The sequence below is a fragment of the Enoplosus armatus genome, chromosome 10 (genome assembly GCF_043641665.1).
Source record: "Enoplosus armatus isolate fEnoArm2 chromosome 10, fEnoArm2.hap1, whole genome shotgun sequence".
In the NCBI taxonomy this organism is placed as follows: domain Eukaryota; kingdom Metazoa; phylum Chordata; class Actinopteri; order Centrarchiformes; family Enoplosidae; genus Enoplosus; species Enoplosus armatus.
Window position 1 is genome coordinate 23265062 of NC_092189.1, and position 17451 is coordinate 23282512.

A 17451-nucleotide genomic window follows, 5' to 3' on the forward strand; every position below is an offset into this window, starting at 1 on the left:
ATAATAGAATCTACAATAGAACTTCCATTCGTGGCCGATAAGTCGGTGCCTTTGCTGTTCAAAGTGTTTCCTGCCTGTGGGTTTAAGTTACTGTGTTTCTGAGCGTTTCTTTCTGTCCACGGAGCTGCTCATGGTCCCCTGGGAGACGGGAGAGGGAGAGACGGAGCACCCTGTTACCATCCCCACCCGTTCATCCAGACTCCAGTGTCAAGAATGTGAAACAACAGCAGAGCCTCGTCCACAAAGCCCGAGTCCCTCCTCTCTCAGCTTCCCCCCTCACTCTCTTCTTCTTACTGTGGCTGCGAGAGCGAAGAAAGGGCGGGTACGGTGCTGTTATTTAATCCAGTGGTTCCCTAAAAGAAGTCTTGCTTCTGGAAGTTACAGTGGGTTAGTCTTTAAGCTCCTTTTAGCTGGGAGACGTGACTGCAAACAGTTTACAAATGAGTGTAGATCTTGGTTCTTACACCTGTTCTGCGTAACAGCTGCAATAAGGTTCATTTTTAAAAAAGCAGTAAACACGAGGTGACGTCATAATCAAACATAAACCCACTAAGTTTCACATGTTTCTTGCAGGTACATTTGTTTTTTATCTGATTCAAACAAACAGCAGTCGTCCACACGACCTCCTGCTGCAGACCTGTTGTCACTGCTGCAGAGGGAGACAACATGTGACTTCAGATAGTTGGACAGAACTGGATGTGGTATTAATTCTTTCTTCATGTAAACAAAGAAACCTGAACATATTGTCCACATTCACTGACTTTTTTTTAAATTTCTTTTTCTCACTGATACAACATACTGAATTTAAAAAAGCATTACAATATCTTCTATATGTTCTGATCTGGGTTAAGGTCATTTCATTAATTTGTTTGGGAATGTGCCACATTAAATCACAATATCAGCTGGAATGACGAAAGACTTTAAGGCTCTGTGTCAAACTCTACATGGCGCATATTCCTAAATAAATTTGCATTTAACCAAAAATCTGTCCCAGACCACCAGGCCATGGGGGACACCTCCAGTTTAGTTCCTTTAAGGCTGACAGGTGGGAGACCTGTTTTTTCTCTTCTCCCCTCTGACTCTCAGACTCTGTTTAACACATTAAACTGAATATTTATCATTATATAATAATAATTTGACGAGTTGCTGTCCGCGCTTATTAAAACAGTCTAAACACCGAATAAAGTTTTGTCGCCTCCAAGCGGGGAAGAGGCTCCGGTGCACCGCGCACTGCGCGCTAAAAACAAACCGGTAGACGCCAGCCGGTGAAACCATCGCACCTTCGACCACTACTGTAACGTGATTGGCCATATTGAGAAATCCAGGTAGCGACACAGCCCTTCAGGGTTGGCTGCAATTTAGGGGCCCTTGCAGTAGCGCAAGATGATTGGCGGATGGGTCACAACGTTTCAATTTGATTGGCTAAATGACTCGTAAGGGGCGGGATGTCAAGTTCGGTTGCGGAGCTGAAACCGGTAACCGAGCACTCCAGCACGTTGTGAAGCCGCTAGTGTTTCTGGCTGCCGCTGAGGTGATTCAACGAAATCACTTGTTTCTAAATCAACGATTTTTTTTGATAATTGACCCGCTGGTAAGTTTTTCCTCTAACATAAACAGACATACATTTCCGTCCAAAGGGCGTAATTTGTTTCCTGTATCGTCTTCGGTAGATTAACTGGGTCGCCTCTCGAGGCTCCGTCTACATCCTGGTCTAGAGATGGTGGCTGTTAGCAGCCTTTGGCATTAGCACGATGATCGTGCATAAGTGCTTGAAATTAAGCAACACTTATGATGTTGATGTATGTATAAATTACCGGCAGGTGATATAGTAGTTGTTGCTTTGTTGAAATGTCGGGATATAGCCACCGCCATGACTGCATAGGCTCACTCTAGGTTTGCAGGAGATACCCACCGCCCCTGTGTAGCCCACTTCTAGCTCCCATTCAGTCGTGACTCCCTCCCTTCCTGTCTTTCTTAACCGCCTTGCTCGCCAGTTTTCCTCCACAATTTTCCACGTAAGCTTCAGGGATTGCTCCTCGTTTTGAACTGTCTAGCCGGCTAACGGAGCTCGGCAGGAATGAGACGCGTGCCTGGGGACCGGCCGGGACACGTGTTGGGGCTGTTCCTGTAAAACCGAGCTACAGCCCGCGTCTGCCCTGGTTTTGGGGGGCCGTGTGCTCGTTTAGCGCCTTAGTGGGCCAGCCCCGGTTATATCTGGACCCCGCCGGTAGACTGGCCCAAAGCCCCGCCGCCGTGCGGAGCCGCCGTGCCTGGTGATGAGCGTGATGTGTGTAGGCCGGTCGGTCGGTCCCGTGAATGGCACCGTCACTGCGGGCACGGCGTGGCCTTTGTCTGCATGCCATGCTTGCACTTTTCCACAAGCTGCTTTCTGATATGGCTGCTGCAGCGTGGCGTGCCCTTATATGCACTTATTCTTCAAATAAACTTGGATCCGTTCAAGCCAAAGCCCCCCTGGTGTTAGCCGGTAGCATTAAATCTGCCCCAGCACACCTTGAGCTCGCCGGGGCGCCTCGCAGCAGACTGACCGGCTCAGTCGATGGATCAGTTCATGTTTTCTGTGTGTGCCAGAACAGATGGCTGTAGGTGGTGTGGACAGCTGTGGCAGACAGTCCACTGAAGAAAGCACTTGTCCCCCTGGTTGTCAGATTATTTGCTTCTTTTAGCTTCCTCACCACCAGGCACACTGACTGTTTGACCATTTTCTCTGTGCTACAGTGTTTAAAAGGGAAAGGCTGCTGATATTCTGTTTTTTTTTTTTAATTTGTCAATTGTTGCCACACAGGACACAGCCACTGTAGTCCATTTTGTGTCCATCCTACCGGAAATGCTCATAAAGCACTAAATCTGCGGCTGTGAAGAGTCCCCATAAAGTGCACAATTTACTCTTGTTTGACTAACGTTTTCTATAAACTACAGTTCCCAACTGTTGCAAGAAATACTGAAAGACTGAGCCTTTAAAAAAAAAAAAAAAGGTTCAGTTTTTAAAGATTTGCATCCTCAATAGGACCAAATTCACAAAGAGGGACAGTGTGTTGGTTTTGGTCTTTCACTGGATTGTTGACTGACGTAGGACATCACACACTTTATCCTTAATTTATTGTTCTTACCTTCCAGGCAGACATCGCTTTCAAGTCGTCTCAGTATAGTATGAAAATCAACTGGTTGAGACTCGCTTTAAATGGGCGATCTATCAAACCTGATAAGCATGCAGGCGTCGTGTGCAAATATTCATGTCGGGGACTGCTTGCATTTAGCAAATAGAAATGTACAGGAAATGGAGAAGATCGTTAGGCAGCTGAAGCATGCTTCACCCCTACATGAATACTAATAATAATTAGTGAAGGGAACAACTGTCATGTTTACTGTGGCGTCATATTTGTTGTAAGTTTAACACATACTACACTGTAGCTGAAACTATATTACATGCAACCTTAATCTGAAACGCAGTGTACTTTGTTACAGAGGATTGTTCATACCATAATACTGAAATTGATCAACTCTATTGAAATGGATATCTGCCTGGAGTAGTACCTGACCTGTGCAGAACTTCAGTATTGGTCCTCCTTAATGAAAAGAGATTGTGTTCTTTCTGAATGGGCATGAGGCTCATTTGTGAAGAAGAAGAAAACAGTATAGTAGGAGGAATCAGTGCTGGTGAAGTGGCATTTGAGTGCAATGACTGTGCAATTTCAGATTTGTATCCACTCGGTATGAAAACAAACGGCGAATGTCTGGGTTTGTTTTCCGTGCCCTGGGCGGCCTGTTTTCATGTCGGTGCACCCAGATGGGGCAGTAAACGCTCGTCACAATCGGTCACTTTTGCAGATCAAACACTCTTCATGCCGCTGGCATCTCAACACAGTCCAGAGAAACGAATTAAAAATGAGCCCTCAACGTGACGGGAGTCAGATATTGTATGCTGATGAGATATCAGGAGGTCATGTTTACCTAAACTGATTTACACTTCAGACTGTTCGTGGGATTGGATCTGACTGCTCTCCGATCAGAACGTCTGCTGGATGATTCATCGTTCTCACAAGTGTTAGGGCTTCTATAAAATGCAAACTGAGGCGTGTGTGATATCAGGAGCAAATACAGACTGCCGTCCAGATCATTGGTTACCACGGCAGCTGTCACAGCATCCATTAATCCACTGGTAGTTTTGCATGATGGGACTCTAAAGTCTAAAGTTACTCTCATTGTATGAACTTGTTAACGTTGTTCAGGTCCATTTTTGTAAAGAATTAGTTTTTTAGGATTGACTTGGTGAAGCAGATGACTATTTTTCTCTCAATTGTCTATTTTTTCAATTAATCTAATTACTACCAAATTACTATTTGACCAGTAGTTTCACAGTCCCTCTTTTTTCTCTATAATGTATAATTTAGTTTCAAAAGTTGCAACGAGACCAGAGATGTAACAGGGTTTATTAATCAGTATCGGATATTTGGATTTGGACATAAAGTTTCTCTCCCAGTTATTAGGACGGCCAAGTTCACTGTTCACTGCTCCTGTAACACTTTAGTGTGTCAACGAGGACATCTTTTCTAACCCCCTCCTCCTCCTCCTCCTCACAGAGATTTCCAGTTGACCAAAGAAATGGTGATGGAGAAGCCAAGTGCCCAGCTGGTCGGGCGAGAGTTTGTCCGACAGTATTACACACTCCTGAACCAGGCTCCCGACTACCTGCACAGGTACGACCATCATCTGCTCTTCTGTCATGTGATTATTGGTCAGACTTTGCAGAATTCTACTTAATAACATGCATATATGAACCCCCCCTTTATTTTAAATTACTGTCTCTGGAACAAATTAACCTTTTTGTCTTTCTGCTCAGGTTTTATGGGAAGAACTCCTCCTACGTTCATGGCGGCCTGGACAATAACGGCAAACCAGTAGAGGCTGTTTATGGACAATCTGTAAGTAGGCTTCATCCAGCACATAACAGCTCTTAAAAATGTTATTTCCACAGAGCGACACTGCACTTAACTCCCACGTACCAACAGAGTGGGAAAAAAACTACAGAGCTGAGCAGAGCTTTGTCCAAAACAGACCGAGGTTGTCTCTCTTGTTCTCTCTGCGACGAGGACGTTTTAAGAAGCTCATAATGAATTTCTTGGTCAGTTGAGAGCCCCCGTCTTTTATTTTTTTTAGATGTAACTGTCTTGCTCGGGTGCATCGCCTGAATAGAAGTCCTCTCCTCTTAAATGAGAAATGTTATGAAGAGTTAGAATGTGGACTGAAGCAGCAGGCGACACCTACATACAAACATACTGTATGTTTAAAGGGACATGTATGCAGAAAAGGTGTCGTGTCATTGTTCGGGACATATAACGAACAACATGTGATAAGAATCTGTAATAACATTATGAATACTGATCCCCGTCAGTCTGCGTCCCTCCAAAGGCCTCAGTTAGTATCTTTTAGTTCAACCTCCACTCCTGTCTTGCAGGAGATCCATAAGAGGGTGATGGCTCTGAGTTTCCGCGACTGTCACACCAAGATCAGGCACGTGGACGCTCACGCCACCCTGAACGAGGGCGTGGTGGTGCAGGTGATGGGTGAGCTGTCCAACAACATGCAGCCCATGAGGAAATTCATGCAGACCTTTGTGCTGGCACCTGAGGTTCGTCGGTCACTTCAGTCAAACTTTCACAATCGGATCTCTCACGCTCGCTTGTCAAATACGTTTTGTGTTTTCTGGCAGCAAAAGTTGATTTAGTTTCTTTTTCCTGCAGGGGACTGTCGCAAACAAATTCTACGTCCACAACGACGTGTTTCGTTACCAAGACGAGGTGTTTGGAGACTCTGATTCTGAGCCTCCAGAAGGTGAGAGGACGTCCATCTTCTTTAATAATAGTTCACGCGTCACCAGGTTTCACTTTTCTGTTTCTCTCCCAGCTGCCTTTTCATCTTCTGTATAGATATGATCTTTCTGACCTTCGTGTTATTTTGGCTAAAGATAAATTAAGTTACCGAGACGAGTTTTTCATTCAGTCTTTCATAATTCAGGATCGTGTTTCTTTGAATTGCTGTTGTTTTATTCATGCTAGTTGAAGCTGCTGAACGAATGAAATGTTTGATGTCTTGAATGTTAGATTGCAGGTACTTCCAATATTCAACCACTGGCTTCATCGTGACAAATATTCCTTTGACTGTTTTAGTTCTTGTTCTGTTCCAGTAACATTTAGTATAATTTTAGGTTTTAGTGGGACTTAAGTCGACTTGAAAATGTGTGTTTTTATTCCATTTAGAGCAGCAGGAGGTGGATGTGACGCTTGTTGTCCTGAACACGTTCTTGTCTGTGTGTTTTCAGAGTCTGAGGATGAGGTGGAGGAGATCGAGGAGAGGGTCCCCTCCCCTGACGTCGCTCAGGAGGAGTCTGCTCCCTTCTACGACCCGGCAGTCTGGTATGGATCATGGGTTCCCAAAGCTTTCACCGCCTTTTATAGGGCTTTATCTGTTATTGACATTGTCCAACTATCGAAACATATTCACTCTGTGTGTAAATTCTTTCAGCTGCTGTTTGGAACCATTTTGTGGTTCGAGTTCTCCTTTTTATAAAGATGAAGCTGTTTCCTTTTTTTGTTGTTTTTCCTTCCTTTGCACATTATGCAAAACAAAACACATCTAATGACAGACTGTCTAAAGAGTGAACATCTGACACTAGTAGTGACATTAAGGTTGTTGTGTTAAATGGTTTAAAGACTGCTGTGGGTTTATTCATTTTTATATCTTAATGTTGCAGCAGTACTAAGAAGTTCATCAGTTCTTCACATTTAAGGAGGCAGTTTCATCTGGACTAACTGCTTCAACCACCCTGTAGACAAAGGAAACCATGAAACTCATACTTTGTTCAACAGCACAAGCAACAGACCTGTAACGGTCTCGTACTTGTCCCGTGTAGTTCAGAGCCGGCGGTTCCTGGCGAAGAGGAGGAGGCGGCGGCAGCAAGTCCAGAACCAGAGCCGGAGGTGGAGAAGGAGGCCGAGGCCGCAGTTGTGGAGCTGAAGGCGGAGACGATGCTGGAGACGCAAACGGACGGACACGCGGCCGACGACCAGACGGAGAAGAGCCCCGCCGCTGCCCCACCCACCGCAGAACCTGCAGCTGTGCCCGCCGAACCCGCCCCTGCTGCTCCAGAAGAAAACAGGGTAAGTCTGAACGAGTGAGAACCCAAATGATGCCTCAGATACAGTTTTACAAAGACAGACTAACAGGTGAAAATAGGAGTTCAGGTCTCACCTCCACAGTCATGTGTTCATCTATTCAGAGACCTGCTCACATCTTTTTTATTTTTTTAACAGATGGAAGTAGAAGGTGTTTTTTGTTTTTTAGCATTCTTGCTTGCACTTGTAGTGCTGGATTTAAAGATGGTGATGGGATGGATATTATGTTTTTCTAAACATCTCCTGTGTTGTCTTCCCACAGCCGTTCTCCTGGGCGTCAGTCACCAGTAAGAACCTCCCTCCCAGTGGGGCTGTCCCAGTCTCAGGAATCCCCCCACACGTCGTCAAAGCCGCTCCCACAGCACCGGTAGGTTTGCTAACAGCCGGTTGTTTCAAGTACTGAACCTGACTGTTTATTGGAATTACAGTTCGTACATAAGAGCTGTCTGCTGTGAAATAGTCAAGATGTTAACATAAGATATCAGTCAGCTCAGAGGAAGGACAATCACTTGCAATATAAAATGAGAATATGGCAAAGTTATGCAAATCACATAATTTAAAAGGATGTTCATGAGACAAAACTGTACATTTTAATTACAATTTGAGTGGAATGAATGATTTGGAGAAGAGGATTTTATTTCATGAACCATGATGTGATTGAATTAATTATCTCCCAGCTGAACCTGAAAGGTAAATCTAGTGTTTGACTTCAACATCATTTCTTTATTTGAAACTTTGACAAAATGCAAGAACAATAATATTTGAAGCACATATTTCCAAGCAGCCACAGTTTTTAGTTTTGTCCTGTTGTGTTGTGGATGTCACTATTTTAGAAACAGACCAGTCTTTTCAGAAACCAGAGTAATGTATCATCAAACGACACGTTGTGTTGCTTCTCCCAGAAAGCGGAGTTTGCTGCAGAGGCTTGATTTGTTTCCTTGATTAGAGGCGAAGGCAGCAGACAGGACTCAAACGTCCCCTGCTGGCTGGACCTTTATGATGATGATGATCAAAGTTGTTGTTGTTGTTGTTTATTTGCCTGAAGTTAAGTTATAAATCAGCAGAAAAGCTGCTCTTTCTTTCTCTTCTTACAAAAGTGTGCGTTGACTCTTTCAGCCCCGAGCGGAGGTGAAGCCAGAGTCCCAGACAGCAACACAGAGACCGCAGAGAGACCAGAGGCAGAGGGAACAGAGGCCTGGAGGTCCTCCGCCGGTGCACAGAGGACCCAGACCAGGTACACACACACACACACACAGTATACACAGATGTAACTGGCAGGCATTCTCACAGGTAACCAAGCATTTGGCTGCTAGTGTGAACCGAACATGATCAAATGTGACGTGTGCTGTTGAATATGCACACAATCCTCACTGTGGCTGCAGGTGCGTTCAGAGACGCAGCTCAACATGTGAACATTAAAACTTGTGTGTGTGTGTGTGTGTGGCCCGAAAGCAATTATGACGTTGTTGACCAGCATCAGGAAACACAAAATGTCCGCCCTGAGCGCACTGGTGGCAGTTCTGCCTCTGTTCTTGTTTGGAGCAGCTTTACTTTGAAGTATCATTGTGTTTATAACATTTACACTCGATACAAACCTGCATTTTAAGAATGATCACAAACACAGTGGATTATGAAAGAAGTACATTTCCTGACACATGAACATGCACTGGCAAACCTGAAATCCAGACCAGAGAAGGAGCATAACATGTCGTTCTGTATAATCTCCTGTCTCATATGTCCCCGTGTTGTTATTTCAGTTCGGGAGGGTGAGCAGGGGGAGTCCGAGGGTCGCAGGGTGGCCAGGTACCCCGACGCCCACCAGCTGTTTGTGGGCAACGTCCCTCACGACGTGGACAAGACTGAACTCAAGGAGTTCTTTGAACGTGAGTGGGATTTGATGGTTCTCACACAGCAGCATACGGACACATGGTACAAGGCGACACCTTGACTTTACAAAATCAGAGCGACAGTCAAGTCAATTTTGTTTATGTAGACTCACAAATAACAAATTTGCCCCAAAGGTTATTACAATCTGCAGAAAACAGAAGTAACAATATTGAAATTACAATATGGAGAAACAGAATGATGATTACTGGTAATAAATGAAGTGTTCCCCCCCCTCGTCCACAGAGTATGGTACAGTCCTGGAACTGAGGATCAACAGCGGAGGGAAGCTACCAAACTTTGGTTTTGTGGTGTTTGACGACTCTGAACCTGTGCAGAAGATCCTCAGCAACAGGGTGAGTTGACTTTGAGGCCATTTACAGTTTTTGTTGCAGATGTGTTCATGTCTATCTTTCTTGATCTTTCTTGGATGCTGCAGCATTTATTTGCTCAGAGACCAGTTTGCATGTCTGAAGTATTCTGAGTGACTTGCTGTAGTTGTAATGTTTATTTCTCTCCTCAGCCCATTAAGTTCAGAGGTGACGTCCGTCTGAACGTGGAGGAGAAGAAGACCCGGTCGGCCAGGGAGGGCGACAGGCGGGACATGAGGCCCCGGGGTCCAGGAGGTCCCGGCGGTCCCAGAGAGCGAATAGGAGGCGGAGGAGGACCCAGAGGTCCCCCCACCCGCGGAGGCATGGCACAGAAACCCAGCTTTGGCTCCGGGCGGGGCGCCGGGCCCAGCGAGGGGCGCTACTCTGCCCAGCGCCAGTGAGCCACCTGGTGTTCAAACCTGAGTTAGATTACTGTTTGGATTCAACTTACTTCTGAGTGATTATTGATTTACTGCAGCAGGAACCAATTGGACAAACCCCAAATTTAACAGAAACCCCTTCTTTCCAGATCACCTAGGAGCAGGAATAAGAAGGAATTATTCCTTTTTAAATTCAGAGTTTGTGCTGCGACGGGTGCACGCCCTGATTCCTGACTGGTTTCCTCCTCACTCTTTCTCCTACGTGTGGGTACTCTTTGGAAGGGGTTTCCGTTAGTAATTGATGCAGGTTTGGTTGAGAGCTTTCACCGTCAAGTCACGCCAGCTCCTGCTGAAAACAGCCACTCTCGACATCTGTCTCTCATGAAGATGGCTGCCTCCTCTTCCTCCCCAAGCTCCCTCCTCCGCCCCCACCTGTTTCTTCTTCTTTCTCACCTGCTGCTTTTTGTTCCCCTCTGAGGAATCCAGAATGTCACTCCTTTTTTTTTTCCCCCCCTCTTCCTCCTATCCTCCTCTTCGTCGTCTCCTCTTCCACCAACACATGTATTATCTGGACTTTTTTTTTTTGTCATTTTTTTTTGTTTTGTTTTTCATGCTGAACTTGAATTTATTAAGAAACAAATCGAAACACGCAAACAGATGAAAAAAAAAGGGTAAATACTACTTGAATTGGGGATTAAAAAACCCAGAGGTTAGGTTTTTTCGCGTTCTCTCTCCCTGTTTCTTAAAGGAACGTGTACTTTACTGCTTGGGCAATCCTGTGTATTGCTGCCACCGTTGTATCTAGCGATGGATCTGTCTTATCTTTTTATTCTATCAGGTCAAGAGCTGAACTGTTGTGGTTTTATTTGAGTAATAATGTTGGCTTGTGATATGTGGATTCACGGACGCGTCTGAATGGAGCATGCATCAAATCATGTATCAAATCCTGTTAGGCTTCTACTACCGATGCACTTCATTTGTCATCATGTTTAAAATGAACTCACCTGCCGATGAGAGAACTAAATTAAAAGTGATTTACTGTTTTAACCTTTTTGTCTGTTTGATCTCGTTTTGACTGCAGATCTGATCTATCAAACCTGGAAACTTTGTTTCCAAAAACTAGTTTACTTCATCTTTATTTGCTGATTTTTAATGTATTGGGGTTTTTTTGTTACCAAAGGTCAGGTATCATATCTGCATTAGTATTGAGAAGTTTCACGTCATACGGAGCCCTAGTGACGATTCAAGAAGTTCAGAGGGAAATAAACATCAGCCCGGCACCTTTAAGTCGTCAGACCGGGATCATGTGACACTCTTTCCTATACAATGTTGTGATTTACACTAGTTCAGATCAGATTCTGTGGTAAATTTTTTTATAACTGAAGCTGTGAGGTGGAAGGATAAAACACAAAATCAGAAAAACCCTTTTTCATAATACAAGACGTAAACATAAGATTACCATCCAACAGTCAACACAGTCATGAACTATAGGCCTTTATCATGGGGGGGACATTGACATGTCTCAGGTGTTAATAATGAAAGGAATGATGGCTGAATTCCATTTAGCTGCCTCACTATCATGGCTTACTGGGACACTTGAATAGAACAGAGTCCTCATTAATGTTATTCGCAACACCGTTTTCTTACCGCGTCAAAATGTCTGCCGTGAAAAAGGTACGTTTTTGGCAACACGGTCAAATTCAATTCAATAATCCAGAACAAATGAAATTTAAAATACAGTAACAGGACCAGTAAAAACAAAATGGCAGTAACTCTGAATAGTAACGGACAAATCATGCTAATGCTAGTTAGCTAGTTAATGAACAGCTAACAAGTGGGTGGGGGGGTGCTGCCATGCTATAGCAACCTCTACTGGCCGTAGAGTTCCATAGCAACTGTAGTTCCCCCGGCTAGCAGCTGGATAGTAGCGACAATATGATCGTTCCAGGTTTTGTGATGTTGTCTGAACACATGCAGCTTTACAAGAAACCTGTAACATGTAAACTGCCAAAAGACTTTGACAAGAATCTCTGAATAATTGAATGGATGCTTGTGTTATTGGAGCATTTCAGTAGCTACTGTTACTGGAGGGGTTGATATCCGAATAGTGCCCAAAATGTTACACTGATATAGTGTTGAGCAAAGCGGATTTCTGTTTTGTTTTTATGTTTCCTCCTAATGTGAAACAGCTATTACATTTTTCATTTTTCCTTTTCACCTGATCCCAGACCTTCTGTTTTTATACCTGCTCGTTCCTTTTTCCTACATTTCATTTTGTACAAACCTCCCTCCAGGTGCCGTACATTAAGCATGCTGTCCTTTGACGTCTCTGCGGAGGTGTTTCTGCAGAGGCTGTCAGATCGCAGCATGAAGTCGGGTTGCGTTCAGGAGCAGGGCACATGCTCTTCTCTGGACGTAACGTCCTTCTGTCGTGTACAAAGTGCAGTAATCAGTGGGAAACCTCAGGCTGCAAAGATCCTCCAAAAGGTTAGAAGAAACATTTTAACACTGGACTTCTCTTCATTTTGAAGAGAAATTTGCTTCGAAGCAGCGGTTCGAAATATAAGACATGTTAGTACGTAAATACTTAACTTACACGTCAAAATACACAAACACACGGCTTGTATGCATGTATGTTACGTTAGATTACCAGATAAAGTTTTAAGAAATAAGATTTCAATGTGATTGTGCACACCTTGAAGTTTTGCTCATAGCTCAAAGTTTCATAATGTGTAGATGTTATATAATGAATGAAGACCCCATCAAACTAAAACTATATACATTATATGTTTGTCACAGGACTATAGTACTTTATTTCCTTCCTTACTGGCTGTGATACTTCAGTTTCCCCAAAATTCACCTTCCAACAGCCTTTAAAAACACAAAAGTACATTGTAATTGTTAATAATTAAGTCTCCCATGACCCTTCAAAACATATTGAATCAGTGTTGCCATCAAAATGAAGTTAATCAATATCAATAATAGTGACTAGGTACCTTGTAACTGGTGGCATCCTCAATCCGCCTAAACTGGCCTGAAGTGTGACACGAAGTCTGTCAGAACAAGACTGCACATTAGGCTTCTGAACATTTTTGGGTTTTATTGGATGTCTCAGGTTTAAATGTGGTTGGACTTCGCCTGACTCTCCTCTTCTGTCCGTCTAATAAATGTAAAACGGCCCACAACGCTCTCAGCAGGTGGATCATACACAGTGTAACTTGAATCATTTCTTACTGTGAGCTGAATGAGGATTTGAGCTCAGCCCTGTTAGTAAAGCAGCCACGTCTCAGCGTGTCGGACCCACTAAAATCCCGTTTTCCCCCGACTTAAAAGCTCTTAAGGTCACGTTTAAGTTGCGCTTCTTCGTAGGATATGGATAACGCATCATGTCTCACCATTTCATCGTAGAGGTTCTTCCCTGGTGGAGTTTAGAGGGGGGCCTGGAGATGTACGAGACGAAGAGTGAGTTTAAACTGTTCGTCTGAGCTGGTCTGATAGTCAGAGGCTGCTTTTCAGCTGAAATCAAATCTCTGATGATATTGATCCACTGAAGAAGAGCCGGGACGATCGTGTTGAAGGCAGAGCTGAAGTCCACGAACAGGATCCTGGCGTAGGATCCCGCGGAGTCCAGGTGCTGGAGGATGAAGTGTAGAGCCAGGTTGACGGCGTCGTCTACAGACCTGTTGGCTCTGTAGGTGAACTGCAGGGGGTCCAGCAGAGGGTCTGTGATGGATTTGAGGTGGGACAGGACCAGGCGACGGGTCTGTAGTCATTTAATCCTGTGGGCCCTGGTTTTTTGGGGACGGGGATGATGGTGGAGGCCTTGAAGCAGGCTGGCACGTGGCATGTCTCCAGTGAGGTGTTGAAGATGTCCGTGAACACCGGAGACAGCTGATCGGCGCAGCGCTTCAGGCAGGATGATGATGCTTATTATTACACACACACACACACACACACACACACACACACAAGCTTATCTCTAGCATAGTATAATTTTTGCAATGCGATGCTGATGTTTTTGTGAGTTTTTGCTTTAAATACTTGTCAGGGTTGAACAGACATTTAGACCATCAGAGACCAAAGGCAGAAGATATTCAACGAGTGTGACAAGAACTATGATCATTGTGATGAAATACGACACCCAAGAGCGGTGTGAAGTTGATGGGAGGGTCGGGGAGACCAGCACACCAACAGCCATGCACAGTGGGACTTTGATGCTAACATCAGCATGCTAACATGCTCACGCTAAGCAAGTATAAATAAACACAATGGCTACATTTCTGAACGCGTTGCCAGGTCTTTGCTGCCGGTTAGTTTCGCAGGTCTTTGGTCTTGAGCATCCAGTATTGATCGAATAAAAACTTTGACCTGATAATGGAGCTACAGGTAATATGAAGGCATATGAGGGAAGAGAGTGTGTGTGTGTGTGTGTGTGTGTGTGTGTGTGTGACAGGGCTCAGCTTCTCACATGCGTCCTCTCAGGACTTTGATTTCCTCTCCTCCACTGACTTCACTTGAACTCAGGATGAACTGAGGAGTGTGTCGAGGACAGAGCCTCCAGCCTGCTGTAGGTGTTGGTGTGTGTTAAGCACAGTTCATGTCAGTGTGTACAGTGCTGTGAAAAAGCATTTGCCCCCTTCCTGATTTCTTATATTTTTTTGCATATTTGTCACACTTAAATGTTTCAGATCATCAAACAAATGTTAATATTAGACAAAGATAACCCGAGTAAATACAAAATGCAGTTTTTAAACGATGATTTCATTTATTAAGCCTACCTGGCCCTATGTGAAACAGTAATTGCCCCCCCTTGTTAAATCATGAATTAACTGTGATTAACCACATTTTTTAGACTGCCAGACCTGTTGAATCAAGAAATCACTTAAATAGAACCTGTCTGACAAAATGAAGCAGGCTGAAACATCAAAAAACATCATGCTGAGGTCTAAAGAAATTCAAGAACAGATGAGAAACAACATTATTAAAAGTCACCACATCTAACAATAATAATGGTAATAATAATGAATTTATAGACCCGTTTTCTCCACCAGACCTTCTAATTTGAACAGCTGATCATGTTTCACACGCAACTAACACTCTTAGAGCCTATTAGCGGACAGATAGGGAGGTTCAGCGTCATGTTGCAGGGTTTGAACCTGTGACCTACTGGTTACAGTACAGCCTGAGGGAACAAATGGCTAGCTTGTATGTATCAGTATTCAGTGTGAGTGCAGCCCTCTCGCTGTGAACAGGCACATTATTAGTATTCGTGGTCGAACATGGCTTCCAGCATGTTCTGGTCCAGCTGGCAGCAAGACCCCCAGCACACACACACACACACACACACACACACACACACACACACACACTTTTGTACTGTACTTGTGAGGAGCCTCATTAAATATGCCATTCCCTAGTCTCTAGCCGTATCGCAACTACACGTCTAACTCAAACCCTTAACCTGGAGCAAACTCTTTAGGCGTAAACTCAAATGTTTCCTCACGTACATTGACGTGCATCGATTCTCTTGATTCAACTTTAAAATAAATGTTTAATCTTCTCGTGACCAGATGTGTGTCTCTAGTCCTCACTCGGCTTGTCCCCAGAATCAAAAACAACTGAGTTTTTTTTGTTTTTCAATAAGAAAAGTGGGTCTCACACACAGGGCTGAGGCTGCTTAACCAAAAGAAACCGTATTAACCCTCTTAAGTATGTGTAAGATCAGTCTGAGTGTGTGTTGCTGCTTGACTGAGGATGCCCATCTGTGTGTGTGTGTGTGTGTGCATGTATGATGGATGGCAAAACAAAGGAAAACTAATGAAGCCTGGCAAAAACAACAAAAGAAGGCGCAAAGGTTCGCAGCGACAGGTAAGAGTGTCGTGAAAGAGTGAGCAGAGAGTGAATGATCCACTCCTGGAGTCCGAGCTGCTGGATCCAGATCTATAGCACATAGAATAAGCACGGGGTATAAAGGGGGCCGGTAAAAGGTCAGCTGCCATGCAAGAGCACTGTCACACACTGGCTTAATGTTGAAAATTAAACATAGCTCTTTATTTCAATCGATTAATGAAGATAAACTGCAAAGAATGTAAAGGTAAAATGTGCTCCCTTTGAACTAGTAGCCACTCATTCATTACTAATAACGATATTAGTTACTCTGTTTGTGCATCACCAAGCTAAGTGGTACATCATACTGAGTTACTACGTAGTTTTGATCGATTTATTAAGCTATTAAAGTCCAATCAAATTAGCCAGTACAATTCCCAGAGATGTCAGACAATAAATACACCCTGCAGCAAAGATTTATTTGCAATTTTTAATACTTTTTCTTTAATGATTACACAGATCCTTGAGTCGAGTAACAGAAAGCAGAAGATCCAACTCCAACAACCTTGACAATGTTCAAAAACAGGTAAAGAGATTTTTGTTCAGAAAACCTTTAATCGTTAATAGAATTAGTAGTATGACATATTTCAATAAATATTTAGATATATACAGATACAGCAGAAACGGTACATTCTTTTTTTCTCTTCAAATTGCTTCACATTTTTTTGTACAAGCCAAAATATCTGCCATTGTATTTATATTCATGCAAAATATTGTTTCTCAGATTAATGAAAAATAAAAAGGATTTGCTGAACTTTTTTTTTTTCATCCTGCTTTGATGTGCACTCTCAGATTATAAGCATCGTAATGAGCATTGTAATTTTTGCAAATCAAACGGGTGCACTTTGTGCCAATACACAATAGAAGCAAGTAAAGCAAAATTAAGGCCATTCCAACTTGTGCAAAGAAAATAAATAAATAAATATAATAATCATAATAATAATAATGTTTCCTTTAGTTCACAGCAGTTCAGGAGTCACTGTATTTTTCCTTCTCCCCTCGGGGCATCAGATTGTACAATACATACAATAAAATACAAGAGAATCAAAGAAAACCCCCCAAAAACCAATAGAATCATTAATCATCGACAAATCAAACCATGCTACTTTAAAATCCAGTTCAGAACCTAAGGATTTATAAACTTCCAAAAACACATCCTTCATTGTTCAATCCGTATGCATCACATCGCACCGTAATGCAATATAAACCCAGTATCTATCTCATGTTATGAACCCCACCCTCCCCAAACCCATACAGTATAACAATGATTAATACAATGATGTGAGGCCTATGACAAAGCTCTAAAATGACTATGATACACACAACACCCACGCCTGAGGAAGGGTACGAATCATGTAAAACGGTAGTTGAATGAATACATGATATGCTTGTAGGTCCTCGTTTTTTAGTTGCATATTCAACCCCCATATGGCACGAGAAGATATGTATGTTCGCTCTAGAAAACGGACGACTGCTGTTGGCAAAGATGCTGATGGACAGAGGTGCTTCTGACGTACGTCCAGATGCAGTGTCTATGGCACAGAAGAAGAAAAAACTAAAGAATCATCCTGATCTGACCGAGCGCGCTGACGTTTCCCAGTCGAGTTTCGGCTGCGACCAGAGAGGAGGACTGGCTGCACTCACCCTGCAGCCCTGAAGGGACTCTAGTTGGCGCTGTTTTACATTTGCAAAGTCAAGAAAATCTATATTCATTTCTTGTTTAGCAACCATTTATTTTGG

At 43.5% G+C, this 17451-nt stretch overlaps 1 protein-coding gene across 1 annotated transcript; it reads left to right on the top strand.

The window, feature by feature from the left end:
• The first annotated feature begins 4609 nt into the window (after positions 1-4609).
• g3bp1 (GTPase activating protein (SH3 domain) binding protein 1) lies at positions 4610-10872 on the top strand. The gene is made up of 11 exons (XM_070913126.1): positions 4610-4715; positions 4859-4940; positions 5474-5647; positions 5760-5850; positions 6338-6431; positions 6929-7175; positions 7453-7557; positions 8307-8424; positions 8948-9073; positions 9321-9430; positions 9598-10872. The coding sequence occupies exons 1-11, from the start codon at positions 4621-4623 to the stop codon at positions 9844-9846; spliced, it is 1491 nt and encodes a 496-aa protein (XP_070769227.1). The 5' UTR covers positions 4610-4620; the 3' UTR covers positions 9847-10872.
• Positions 10873-17451: the final 6579 nt, after the last annotated feature.